This window comes from Falco punctatus, assembly GCF_963210335.1.
Source record: "Falco punctatus genome assembly, chromosome: 3".
Taxonomy (NCBI): Eukaryota; Metazoa; Chordata; class Aves; order Falconiformes; family Falconidae; genus Falco; species Falco punctatus.
The window spans coordinates 115,981,578-115,995,133 of NC_137582.1; the positions used below are offsets into that span (position 1 = coordinate 115,981,578).

At 47.4% G+C, this 13,556-nt stretch overlaps 1 protein-coding gene across 1 annotated transcript in view; it reads right to left on the reverse strand.

Moving 5' to 3' along the window:
- CLIC4 (chloride intracellular channel 4) overlaps positions 1 to 6,713 on the reverse strand; it is a 33,161-nt gene extending 26,448 nt beyond the window's left edge. Inside the window, exon 1 of the mRNA XM_080379199.1 lies at positions 6,543 to 6,713. Within this exon, the coding sequence (XP_080235325.1) occupies positions 6,543 to 6,614 (72 nt within the window). The 5' untranslated portion in view covers positions 6,615 to 6,713. The remainder of the gene's footprint in view (positions 1 to 6,542) is intronic.
- Positions 6,714 to 13,556: the final 6,843 nt, after the last annotated feature.

Here is a 13,556-nt window from a genome sequence, read left to right on the forward strand (position 1 = left end):
TTTTCTAGCAAAAAAATATTCTACACAGAGGACTTAAAGCTCTTGAAGTCAAAGCTCTATTTAAACTTGTATCAAGGCAACATAATGATTTGGGGGCTGAGTTTTTTAACTGTTCAAATGTTCACTAATTCTTAATACAAAAAAACAAGCAGAGTCAGTACCCAAAGAGTGAAACTATATAATCTCAAAGTGAAGAATATGCAAGAAAAGAATAAAAACAAAACAAAAACCATCAACAACAACTTGATTAGCACTGTAAGTTGTTTGTTAACAGTTTATTTACAAAGAACTTTGAAGATAAAATTCAAATTAGATGGATAAAAGTACAGGTGTAAAATATTCTTCCATGGACAGTCAACTTGCAAGCAACCACCACTTTAACTAAAGTTTGTTGTCTTAGAAAAAGTTGTAGATACTTATGAGCACACAAAACCACCTCACTTTCTCCCACTGTCCAGTAAGGTTTTGTAGAATTGCCCTGCTCAGTTGATTATCAGCTGCAGTGCAAAAGAGAGCATCTATCAAAAAAAAAAAAAAATTAAAAAAGACAACGAATCCAATTACTGTCAAGTACAGTTATCCAGTCTCAAAAGAAGTTCTTGTGGATTCTTAAGTGGTATGTCCAGCCCAGCCAGAACTCAGAATTGATGTATGCAACGTTACAAAAGTGCATAGACCTTGTGTTAGTCACATCACAGTAAATGTCTCATTTAAAAGATAATCTGAACATGCCTACACTGGTGAGAAAACAGCAGCAGCCCAAGGCTTTCTTTGTCCCTTTTAACTAGCATATACTTTTAAAACTCAAACTTGCAACCTCAGAGTACAAAAGTCATTTTCCAAAGTACACAGATTACTATTTAGCTAGAAGTTCAATGAATTCCCCTACTAGATTCTTCCAAACACAGATTTTGTAGGGGACGACACCCCTTCAAAAACCCAAAAGCTCAGCTACAGAACCAACTACTTCTCTGCTCACCCTACTCACATTAAGAGACAGACAGTAATACTCCTCAAATAAAGAACTCTCTTTCCTCACTGTTTCCTTCCACAAGATGAGGTTAGGATAACCAGTGAAAGACTAGACAGTGACACTGAGTCACTTCAGGCTGTGAGGGCAACGATTACTAACTTCTTATGATGCTAATACTGTCACAGTGCTGCCCACTGAAAGATTATCAGACCCTCCCACGCACTTCCCAACCGTGGTACTGAGTTTACATCAATATTCCTCATATCTACATGTTAGTTCTCAGCAATCAACTATCTTTATGTATAGACATAAAGATATGTATGTATTCTCATTCTCTTCAAATACTTTCACAAGAACTTTGGTGTTAAGTATGCTCTTCCCTGCTTCTGTGATTCCCTCACTGCACATGCACACAATCACAGACTGATGTACAAAAGCATCAGCAACAAGACTCAGACTGCTCAGATCCTTGATGTGCATTTACCCTGACTTTTGATCAGTTCCAGGCCCTGAAGTTTGTCCCACAACATGTGCTCTGATACACAGGCTTCTCTTTCCCCTTCAAGCCTCGAATGCACAGCCTGAGACATCTCCCATCTGGGAAAACTGAGGACAGATTTGTCTTTTATAGCAGTATCTGTGCTTGAAGAACACACCTATGGCATACAGCACTTGTATGCACCTCCGAGCAAATGACTCGGAAGCACCACTGCAGATGGCCATACAATCCCAGCCGGCAGATCAGCAGGCTATGAAGGGCAACGAGTTGAAATTCAGGAACTCGGCCAGTTCTCAGACCACTTTGTGGGGAAAGGAGGAAAACTGTTAGACAAGTTAAACAAGTGTCAGACATATTTCAACTGCAAAGTAGAACACGAGCTCTCTTGATCGTCTAACTGAGCTGTCTAGATGTTAATCATTGGAAAGGGGAGGATAGATGCCAGTGAATAAAACCACTACTCTTGAAGTGTAGTCAGAAACAACTTTTGACTCAAGAAAAGCTAACTCATCTGTATAATCCCTTTGAAAATGATTGCTAGTTTTTAGCTTACTTTCCAATGTTTTGCACTTGAGACCATCTCTGTATTTTTAAACAGTATTGTACCAAGTGCACCAGTTGCTGTATTAGCAATCAGATTCAAATCAAAAAGCCAAGGATATTTCTGGCTATGAGAACTTTCCCAACCAGAATTTAAAGGAATATGGTTTGCGGGCCAAAGAAGGAAGAGGCCCAATTTGTAACAACTAAGCACAGGATATATAAGACGACCGTTACGTCTCAAGTTTATAAAGGGATCCTTTATAATACTCCAGTATTTGCTCACAAGAAATAAGCCACGCATGAAATTTTGCTGTCTAACCTAAATCATATCAAAGGTGGACTGAGAAAGTTCTCAGGTGTTGAGGTTAGTGCATCAAAACCTCCAAATGATGATCTGGTATGTAAGGAGGAGAGTTATCTAACAAGATTATCAAGTGACAAGCCTGCCCCCAACAAGACTGTCTCTGAGAAGCAATATTGCATGTCTCTAGTCCTGATATTTCCTTATAGTGATGTTCCTTTTATTTTTGCAGCAATATTGCAGGTGTGTGTGTGTGTGTGTCCCCAAAAAGACCAACACCAACCAACACCAATGGCAACAAACAAGATCAAGATCATGGAAATGTTTGTTAAAAACCAACGTAGAGCAGCTATACTACTCCAGAACGACACATGAGATCTTACATAAGGATAAGCACAGGCAATGAGCAACTGCAAGACAAAGGCAGACCTGAACGCATGCAGTTCAGACAAATCACACTCCTCTCACCCAGCCCTGAGCTAGTACCACGTCTGCTGCTAGTGATGCAGACACTCATCTCCTTCCTGCCATGGGCTACAATACTTAACTGAAGAAAACAGATCTGGATCCTGGAAGATATACAGTTCACCTGCCAGATTTGTTTAATTCAGAGATACAAAAATGTAGACAAGCTTCTGTTACAATTGTTGGGAGCAGCTTAGCATAGGGTATTTATTAAATGTGAAATCACAGCTTTTTTTCTACTGACAGTACAATTCACAGGTAAACAGATAGCAGATACTATCTGATTCTCAAAACAGGTGCCCAATTTCGCAATGACGTCTTATTTCAAAGCTGCCAGAAATCCAAGGTTTAATTAATTTGCAAGTATACACATGTTACACAGTCGAAGAAGAGAGCAGCACCTTCCTTAACAGTTACCTACATCTACTATAACCCACTTCATGCCAGCAGATACAGGACTAAGAATTTCTTGTTTGTTGAGTTTGTTGTTTTTTCCTTTAACACCAAACTTCTTGATCATCCATGTCTTCACCTTGCTATTACAAGAATGCAATCACCAGCTGCCCTCTTGAACATCGAGGGCTGAGCTCTGAGCAGCTTCCATCCCCGTCTCCTCTGCACACTGCCTTAAAGAAACGGCACAAGTAGTTTTGTAAGCTCTGCCCTGTGTTCTCCACAGATGAGTGGTTCTATTTGACCAAGTCAGTCCACCATGCTTTTTATTTATAATAAAAATCCACACACGATCAACTAAATTGCAGCTATTACAAGTGGCCTATACGAGTTGCATTCAGATCACAATGCTCGGGTTTCTGCCTGTGATTTCATTACAACAGTCTTCACTACTCTAAAATGCCACTAGGGCAATAAAAAATACTCTTGTTAGACAATGGAAGCGGGCCTCCCTCATTAATAAAACATGCGAACATACGAGGAAACTAAATGAAATCAGATACATCACTACTTTCTCCTAATCAGCTCTGAAAGACTTGAAAAATATTTACAGTTAGTTTAAAAGAGACCGCAGGCAGCCCACCAGCGCTGTAATGAAAAAGCTGCTGAAGCCACCCATTATGTGAGACCAAGAAATAGATTATTCACCTCAGTTTCAGCACTGTAACTCATTTTCTTACCTAAGCATCCTAGATCTGCACATACGCTGTCACAGACTATGACAAGTTACAGCAGACTGATACACTGTCTCCTTGGATAAATCAAACCAATTTGCTGGTGACAAAAAGCCCTATATAGTTATTCATAACTGGAACCTAACCGTGTGTGCACTCCTCCCCACGCTGTGCCCATCCTATTTTGTTACTGATCACAATTTAATAAGATTCAAACCCAACATTTTGGGCAGGAAGCCAAAGGGTTTCTCCTGCTTCACAAGTTTTTCTCAAGCTTTAATCCATACCTTTGTTTCATCTTAGTCTGGCTGCTACAATCCTTTGTACACAGGTCATACAGTTACCGCCCTTCAGCCGCGGGCATTTGGCAGAGATTTCTTTTTTGGTCAAGAAGTCTTTCCACTACCTCTGCCTTAAGAGCTTCGGTGACTAACAGTGCACAGGTAGAACCAAGACCCCAAATACTGTTTGAAAAGTGATCAGCTACACTGCAAATTACTCTTAACATTCACTCAATAACTTCAGTCTTGTTCTAGATTGCACCCATAACCAGGCGAAAACCGTGCAACACAAAAGCAGGCACTAAGCTTCCCATTTATAGGGCCGGAGGGGGACCTAAATCAAAATCTAATGCTCTTTTAGCCAGACACTATTAGTTATATTGAATAACCATAAACATTCTGCTTGCATTTTATGAGGTGACCATCTTAATGACGCAGGACAAGACTTCTATTAGCTTTACAAAAACACTGTTCCAATTATACTTAACAGCTTCAATAAACTGTGGGACAGGCAGCAGCACCCAGATAAAACAAGTATTTTGGTCTGTCTGCCAGGGTGGAGGGTGTTCTTCTTCCACAGGATTTTCCAGGGAAATAACTTTTACTTGAAGATCATGAAGTCAGACAAGAATAACTTCTTTTGTAACCTGAACTTTATCCTAAAGGCAGACAGTATAGAGCTTGCAGCAGCTATTTGTAACACTGGGAAAAGGCTTCCTTGAGGGAGATACTACTGACTGATTAATCCCGAATATAGCCTCTTAAATCCATGCCAATAAAGAAGTTTCAACTGAGAGGGATGGAAAAATTCCCTGCTGTTCCCCTTTCACAGAGTCTCACATCTTTGTTGGTCCAACACAGATTTAATCACAACCAATACATCTTTCTCACAACTAATTTTACACCTTCTTCCACACTACACCTCATACATGAAATATCCTCACTAGGCTTATTATTCCCCCTGCTCCCAAATCTTTCTGCCATCAATCACTGCTCTCATTTGTTTAAAAATGAGAAAAATCAGCCAATGAACTTTAGGACAGAGGAAGATGAGTTGTCATGTTATATTAAAGAAGTACTGCTATAAATAATTCAAAGTAATCTGTAGTTTAATTGCTGTACTACTAAGTTCTAACCTCTACAGGAAGAACCTAAATATTCTGACTAAAATCAGGTCTGGAATCCTCCACTGCAATGCTTTCCCTGGGTCCCGTTACTGCCCCTCAATACTACTAAAAAGTCTGAAACGAGAAGTCGTCCAGTGTCTTTAGAGTATCGTTTAAGAAATAAAATCTATAGCTAATATCTTATCTTTAAAGCTCTACGTAGCCTGCTAGAAATTTTCATGTTTGTCATTGTGGCTTTCGCACTAAGCAAGTCCCAATATCTCAAATGAAGGCTTTTGTTATTTCTCACTGCAACCGAAAGAAACTTCATCTGAAGAATTAAAACACTTCTTTGCTACGGAGGCTTTCTTCAAAGTTAAGTTTGAGCACAGAAAGAAAAGATCAATGCCGTTTACTCTCTGCACTTCTGATATGAAGTAAAAGTAAGATGCTGCATCACCAGAGCCCTGGAGGATGCAAAATATTGCATCATACTGCAATATGCGAATGCAAAACATGTGGAGATACCATATGGTACCTTTGCCAGATAAGGGCCGGACAACACACGCTCATTCTTCTAGTTTGGCAGAAAAACTGGTGATGCGTTTACACGTTTGGTGCCTGACACAAAAGTAAGGACTCCTGCGTGAAAATTTAACTCGGATTTTTTATTACCTCGACGCCCAACTCGGGCAGACAATGCAGAGCGCTGCACGGCAGGGGTGATGGATGGTGGTGCACCCAGCAAGTTACTCCTCTCTCCTACGGGTGCCCACACCCTTGCTCCGCGCCAGCTGCACCATTTGCTCTGGGGAAAAGAATTTTCCAGCAAACGCGGGGCCACTTTCCAGAAGGGACTTCTCTGCGGTTCGCCTTATCTCGGCCCTCCCCGCCCCGCCGAAGGGCCCTTTTGTGCGCGGTAGCCCCGCTCCGCCGGGGCGTCGCCGCCAGCCGGGCCCGCACCGCCCTGAGGGGAGCCCCGCGCCGCCGGGGGGCCGCGGGGCGGGGGGGGAACGGCACGGATTCCGTGCCGTTCCCCCCCCCCTGCCCCGCAGCCCCCCGGCGGCGCGGGGCTCCCCTCAGGGCGGCAGCCGATCGCTGAGGGAACATGGAGCCCCCGCGGGCGGGAAAGCGGTGAGGGGGGGGGGGGGGGGGGGGGGGGGGGGAGGGGGCAACGGTCGGAGCGCGGGCGCTGAGGGGAGCGGCGCCCAGACGGGACGGGAGCGGCCGGGACCCTCCCGCCTTACCTTCACAAACAGCTCAATAACCGGTTCCTTATCACCTTCCTTCAGCCCGTTGACCGGCACGGACAACGCCATGCTTCAGCCTCCGCCCGCCTTTCGCCTGGCCAGCCGGGACGGCGACGCCGCTCCGCTCGCCTCACCCGCCCTGCGCGCGACTGCGGCCCGCCCCGCCCCAGCGGCCCAGGCGCCCGCCGGGACCCGCGCTGAGGGGCGGGGCCGGACCGGGGGGCGGGGCCGGCGCTGAGGGGCCGCCGTTGCCATGGCGGGACCGCGGGGTGTGTGTGAGGCGGCGAGGGATGTCACCCCGCCGGGACACCCCCCGGGGCGAGGGGCCCGATCACCCACCGTCTGGGAGTGGCCTGCTGGGGGCCCGGCCCCGGTGGAGACCACAGGCCTGTGGGCGCTGCCAGGCCCAGGGAGAGGGCCCGGGGGTCGCTCCCCCCCCCCCCCCCCCCCCCCCCCACCTCGGCCGCCATCGCCTCGGCGGCGGGGCCTGCAGCCCGCCTCGCCTGAGGGGAACGGCGGCCAGAGCAGAAACTTTCCCCTCACGGCCACAGCGCCGGCTTCTGCGCCAGCCCGGCCAGAAACACCGTCAATCCTGACTGAGGGGGGGAAAAAAAATCTATTTCAAGAGGCAGGGAGGAGTGTTTCCAGCCTAGTTTCTCCCTCGCTATTAAGGTCAGAGACTGAGGAGCCGGACAGAAAAATGCGCAAGGAGAATTGGGCAAAACATCGGAAGGAAATGAAACGGTTTTGCCCTTTTTCCAGTCTTTTCACCAAAATAGCACCACAGCCTGCGATCACATTTTCCCCATGCGCCTTCACGTCCAAGCCGTTGTGAACAGAGCGGCTTTTATCCTCCGGCAGCAGCTGCCCTCCCCCCCAGTCCTTCCTTTTTTGGGAGCTCAGACTCTTTATTTTTAATAGTCTGAGCTGAGCTGCACCTGAATGTCTCGGCTGAGCTGTTCCCAGGGTAGGATGCGCTGGGGCTGTGGGATACCCTGGGGTGGCACTGAAGGACTTGGAGACGCAGCTCTCCGCCTGCGCCGCTTTAATGCTGTCTGTGACCTGGCGCTGGAACCAACCGCCCTGTAATTTGTACCCAAATGCCTCCATGCAGCCAGAAATGGCTCCGGATGAAATGGTTACCGACAGAGTATTCACCTCGTATCTCTCCAGGCATTTCACTACCCTCAGTTCTGCATAACCGGATGTCTTTAAGCAAATTTCATCTTTGAATGCCCTCGAATTGTTCATTTAGAGCAGGAAAAACTGCTGTCAGCCCCTCTCCCTGTGTTGATGGGGCTGGGCAACCGATGCAACAAAGTCCTTTTCATTCCCATTCCTACAGCTTCTGTACAGCCCTCAGCTCGGCAGACTCCCTGGGAGCCGCTGGAAGATTCGTTTCTGTTTGTTTTACAGAGTCCAAGGAATCTCGCTGATTCATGGGGTGGGACTGTCTAAACTGGAAATCAGTGTGTCACTGTAACCAAACCGAGTTGGGAGCAAGGCAGAAGCCTGGAGTCCAGCCCTGACCAGGAACCTCTCTGAGTAATTGCCCTTAAATTAATTGCAGCCTGTACCACAAAGGACACCGTCGTCGTCGGAAAGTGGGTGGGATAGAGCGGAGGGAAAAATATTTCCCTTAAATGGGATTGTCACAGAGACCTTCCACAAGCATCAGTCTTGGGGTGTTACATTCAGTTTTCCGGACGGCGGAGTGAGAATTTTGCACCATTTGGGCCAAATGTCCCCAGTAGATTCAGGAACTGGTAACGAGGTGCTTTTCCTGCATGGCCATCGCAGCATGCTGGCAGGGGAAAGTTGTTCCCCTCTGCTGCTTGTTCCATGTCTGCTGGGAAAGGCAAGAGCCAAGTCCTATGAACTGGGGCTGAGCAGTGCCAGGACAGGGAATGCTGAGCCAGGCAGTCCCCTCTCAGCCGAGGACCGAGCCTTCCCCTCTGTGCTTCACCATCCTCTGCCAAAAGCTTCCAAATCACAGGGTTTCGTAAAACTTGAAATACTTTAAAAGCCTCCCCAAAGCAAAGACCCACCTACTTTTGAAAAGGCAATGTTTTCAGTACAAAGAAATCGCTCTCCCACGGTGCTGCTAAAGGTAGGTGTAGAGCAACAAATTTGAAGCCCTCTGTGCTTTTTGGTGTTTTACTAGCCATACAAAGGAGCTGCCAGGGACGTTTTCTCCTTGCTGCCACTGAATTTCTTCTCTCACAAAAGTCTTCACATGCTGTTATCTTGCAGAGCAGCTAATAGCTACCTTATTTCATTTATATCCACAGCTGCACCAGCCTTCTCTGTTGCTTAATATCTTTTCAGTTATTCTACTATGGCATTTTCCTGGTTTCCAGCTGCCACCTACCAAACCCCTCATCCTCCCTATTCAAGTGAAACCTCTTTCTCTAATGATGCTCAGAACAGTGGTTTTGAATGTTGAAAGCTCTTGATTCTTTCCTAGTTCTGTAATTGCTGCTTATGTTATTCTGGAAGATGATGGTGGTTGTTTTTCTTTTTTATAATACTTGGAGTTAATTTGTCCAAGCTTTACAAAATAAATAACCAGTCCTCCTAACAATCTGTAGGGAAATGAGTATTACCCACCTTTTACAGCTTTGAGGAATGAGTCAGAGAAGTGAAGTGACTTATTAAAAGCTAAATTTGCACCGAGTCAGGGAGTCAGAACAAAGTGATCCTGGCCCCCCCACCTATGCTTAGATCAGTAGGTCGCTCCCTCTATATTATTTTATGCTGTATTGAGGAGGCTTATTTCCATTTGGCAAAGCAGCAAAACAGCATATTATTGTTTCACTTCACTAGCACTTTTGGCCTTTATGCAGCAATTTTCCATCTCAAACTTTCCAAGTGCTTTTGAAACTGGAGGCATCAGATGTTAAAGATATCAAAGCAAGCGCTCTCCTGCCCCGGCCCTTGCTGTGCATGTTCAGCTGATGGAATTTGCTGCCACACTGACCCCAGGATTCAAAAATGGCTTTTTATTTCTAAGGGGAGTTTTTCAGGCACAGGAGGAGCTCAGCATGCAGGTCATGTTGCAGCTCAGTGGGACCGCATGCTGCATGAACATCCCAGTTTTTAAGCATAACGAAACTGCTTTGAGAAGAAAGCGTGCTGAGGAAGGTTGGGAAGGCAGAAGGCAGCGCACTGGGCCATCCAGTGCCAGCTGTGGCTGGAAGTGAGAGCCTGGCCTGACAGCCGTGTTCATTACAGCTTTTTTAAAGCAATGGGGGAACGAAGCTGTGAGAAGAACCTGCCCACAGACACCTATTAAAAGAAAGGCAGAAACGACACGCCCTGGTTTAAAAATACCAGCATTCTCATTCCAGTGCTAATTCGGGTTCCTGGGTTTGCCTGCAGGCTGGGATGCTGCAAAATCCTTCCCTGGAGACTGGAGGCAGAAGAGCAGTGACCGCAGGCCCAGAGCCCACGTGTCCCAGATGCTCTGCTGCAATGGTGCCCCTTTAGCAGAGTAACTCCCTACGCTCTGATTTCCTTAAGCCTCCCACCCAGGCACCAAGCGGGATTTGGGGCTCCATCCATCACGTGCCACCTAGGATGGACTATTTTGTTACCACTCGCTCATATTTTATTACCCCTGTGTTGAGCGGTGTTTGGTTTTGGAGCGGAGAGTGTTAGCCCACCAGATTTAGAGGGAGTGCGGGGGAAATCAAACTTCTGCTTGTGTCAGACTGTTCGCGGTTTGCTGTAACTCCCAGCCAGCTGTCCCTCGATAGCTCATTTTCATCCGGGGCGGATGCCAAACTTCAGCATTAACTGCAGGCTCACGGAGCTGGTCCCACAAGGCGCTGAAGCGAGCGGCAGAGGATGAGCAGTGCTGCGTGGAGCCGGACCCAGAGATAACATCTGACACTGGGGAAAAATACTGGGGAAAAACAGCTCACTGCTGTGTGTTGAGGCAGAATTACAGGAGCAGAGGACATATCCTGTATCATTATGTGGGAAGTTGACTTCATCCCACAATTTCTGGGTTGCTCCTCTTTGGCACGGTCCAAGTTAACACTGCTCCAAGCGCAGAGGTTGGAGGACTAAATGTTTCTAGGAAACGTTAATCAAGAACTTTTAGCAGCAGTAATTGCAACTTGGAGTCATTTAACAATCGATGTACTTTCCATGCAATAGCGTGCTTTTTTTTCTGGTTACTGGCATATGGTCCTTACCCCAGGGAGCTGGATGGTAATTAATGCATTTTGTGGTTAAATGTTTGGACTCAGCATCTCACAGCGCCCGAGGAGAAGGGAGGTAGACAAAGCAGGCATTGTCTGCAGGTTTCCCTGGGCTGCCTTAGGTCCCCTACATTAAGGCACGGTGGGGGCAAGTTTATGGGAACGCTGACACAGGCAGAGTTTTCACCTCGCTTCCTTTAGTGTCGCTGAAACACTGGGAAAGTTAAACTGCTTGCCATCTCCCCGCATTTGGAGGTGATATCCAAGAAGGGGAAAAGGAAAGTTGGCTCTCAGGACCACACATACAACTCAAGTAATTGAATGCCTGACTCTCCTCTTTCAGCGCGAGGCTGTTGCCATGCCTCTCGTCGCCTCTCTGTGTATTTCTCACTGCCCTACTTTCAAAATTCAGATATCAGCCTTTTCTCTACCATGAGCATCAGGAAACAAAGATTGCAGCTTCACTCTCTTGTAGAAAGGGACCTAGAAAGGACCAAGAGGCACAGTGTGAGCCTTTGCTAAGTGTGAAGGGAGCTGGAAGCCGAGTCGGGGTGCTGGGAAACTTCCCGGGACACATCCTTACAGCAGCACTGCATGGACACACACGCATCAGGCACCTGGAGTTCCTTCAAGGAAAATGCAAAACCTATTGCAGTTCCAGTGTGAAAAGTTATTTGGGAAAAAACCCAAAACCCCACTGTTTCCTGTGCCTGCTTAAATAAAAGCTGTATTTCCCCACCTTTATGTATAGAAGTTGCCTGAGAGTAAATAAATTAAGGTCATTGGCTGTTTTCTTCAAGCTTAGTCTCCGAGTGATCCAAAGAGCTGGGCCGATAATGTGATTTGGTTAAATTAAAAACCACACAACCTGCTTCTCTTGAAATAAAAATCCCAAGTTTGCCTGGCTTTGGTTGATTAAATGTTTAAATCAGCCACACTACCCAAAGCACAGCAAATGCCACCACCTAGGCTTCCTGCTGCATTTCTGTCATCTGAAAAGCCTGAAAAGTTGCTGGTAGCTGGGGACTCCCCTAATGAACTCTTTCCATTATATCCCAGCAGCTCCCAGCTGGGTTTCAACACCATGGACTGGCTTCTGTCACGAAGCTTAAATGGAAGAAATGCTGTTTGATGTGGCTTTTTAATGGTCTGCAAGCTCTGTAAAAGACCCCGGGGGAAGATGTGGTGTCGAAAGCCAATGCGAAGCACCGGCAGCCTCGTGTCCTGCATGCTCCATTGTGTGTGAGCAGAGAGTGGAAGCACCAGCTCCTTCCCCATCTTTCATCAGCCCTCAAATGGCATCTGCAGAGGATCAGTCCAATTAAAGTAATGACTCCAAGCCAGTGTATCTTCTCTCTGGGGCGCAGGCTAACATCAGAAGGGAAAAAAACCCCACCAACACCAAAACCTCTTTATCGCCAGGCTTGCTTGATCCAAAACCACATTATCAGTGTGGGTACCTGATAATCCATCCCAATTTATTGCAAGACTGTCGCCTTTAAAAATACAAACCACTCTACATCTTTTCTTCTCAATAAAGATACTACTGATGTTCTTTGCTCCACAACAAAGCTTCCAGCATGGAAGAAACCCTCGAGGGAGGGAAGGGGGGGGTGGTAATTTCTGCTCACGAGCAGCTGCCAAACACGTGCATGTGACGAAGGTGGGTGGTGCTACCCCACACTGCCAGCAAGGGGAGGGAGAGGACAAAGCAAACAGCTCATTTGAGGCCCCAGCAAGGACCCCAGCTCATCTGACTATGATATATGCCAAGACCCAACTCATACCCAGGGCCTGATGTCTATTTCTGTATTTTCACACTTGGAATGGAATAGGCCCTGCCCCAACCTGGCAGTGTCTTGTACTGACCTGGCAGTTGCTGGTGTGTCAGCAGTGATCACAGTCAGCTACCTTCAGAGGGGCCATCAAAACGAAATAATTAATTCCTTCTCCTGGGAGAACAGCTGGACGAGGTGAAGTGATGTGCTCCAGGATCACCTGCAGAGCAGCAGATCATTCAGCACTGCAGGTAGGAACCAGTCAGCATCCAAAGTTTTACATCTCTCCTCATTCCAGGGCTGTTTCCACTTCTAGCCATGACGAGGAGCATCGTCCCCAGGCTCAGTCTCTCTTCCCTTCCTGGGTGCCAACACCCAGCCCTGTTTTCATCCTCCTAAGCACTGACCCAAGCCCGTTCTCAGCACAGCCCCGCTGACCTCAGCGGTGCATTTGCTCATCTGGAGCCTAAGAGGGTCCAAATGGAGCTACAGCAAGGAGCTGGTGCTGGCCTCGGTGTAACCCTGGGGTGGGTGGCCAGGACACAGCATGGGAGATAGGGTCACTGGTGGACCCTCATGCAGGAGGGAGGATTCTCCACTGCTCCCTCGCTGCTCCAAGCACTTACCTGTTCCCGGTGCAAGAAGGAGTCAGGTCCCTGCTCCAGCCCGGGTGGAGATGTGTCCCCATCATTTGCATCATGCCCCAGGGAAGGAAAACATCAGTGCGCTCCTCTTCCCCCTGCTAGGAGCCTCAAAACTGAGCGTGGCACCAGGGCAAACACCCTCCTGCCGTAGGCACAAAAGCCTTTCATGGTGCAAAGCCACTTCGGCAGCCACCGCTCCCCAGCTTTTCCCCAGGCAGTGATCTCGGGCTGTTCCTGCAGCACCAAGCCTTGAACATCAGGCAAGCGCCACTTAAATCCCTCTACAGATTAGGCAGCTCTCAGAAGCGGTGAGGAACCCAGATTGCCTCCCTGTGTGCGTTTGCCCCTCAAGGCCTGGCAGGCAGCAAGATGCTGATGTGA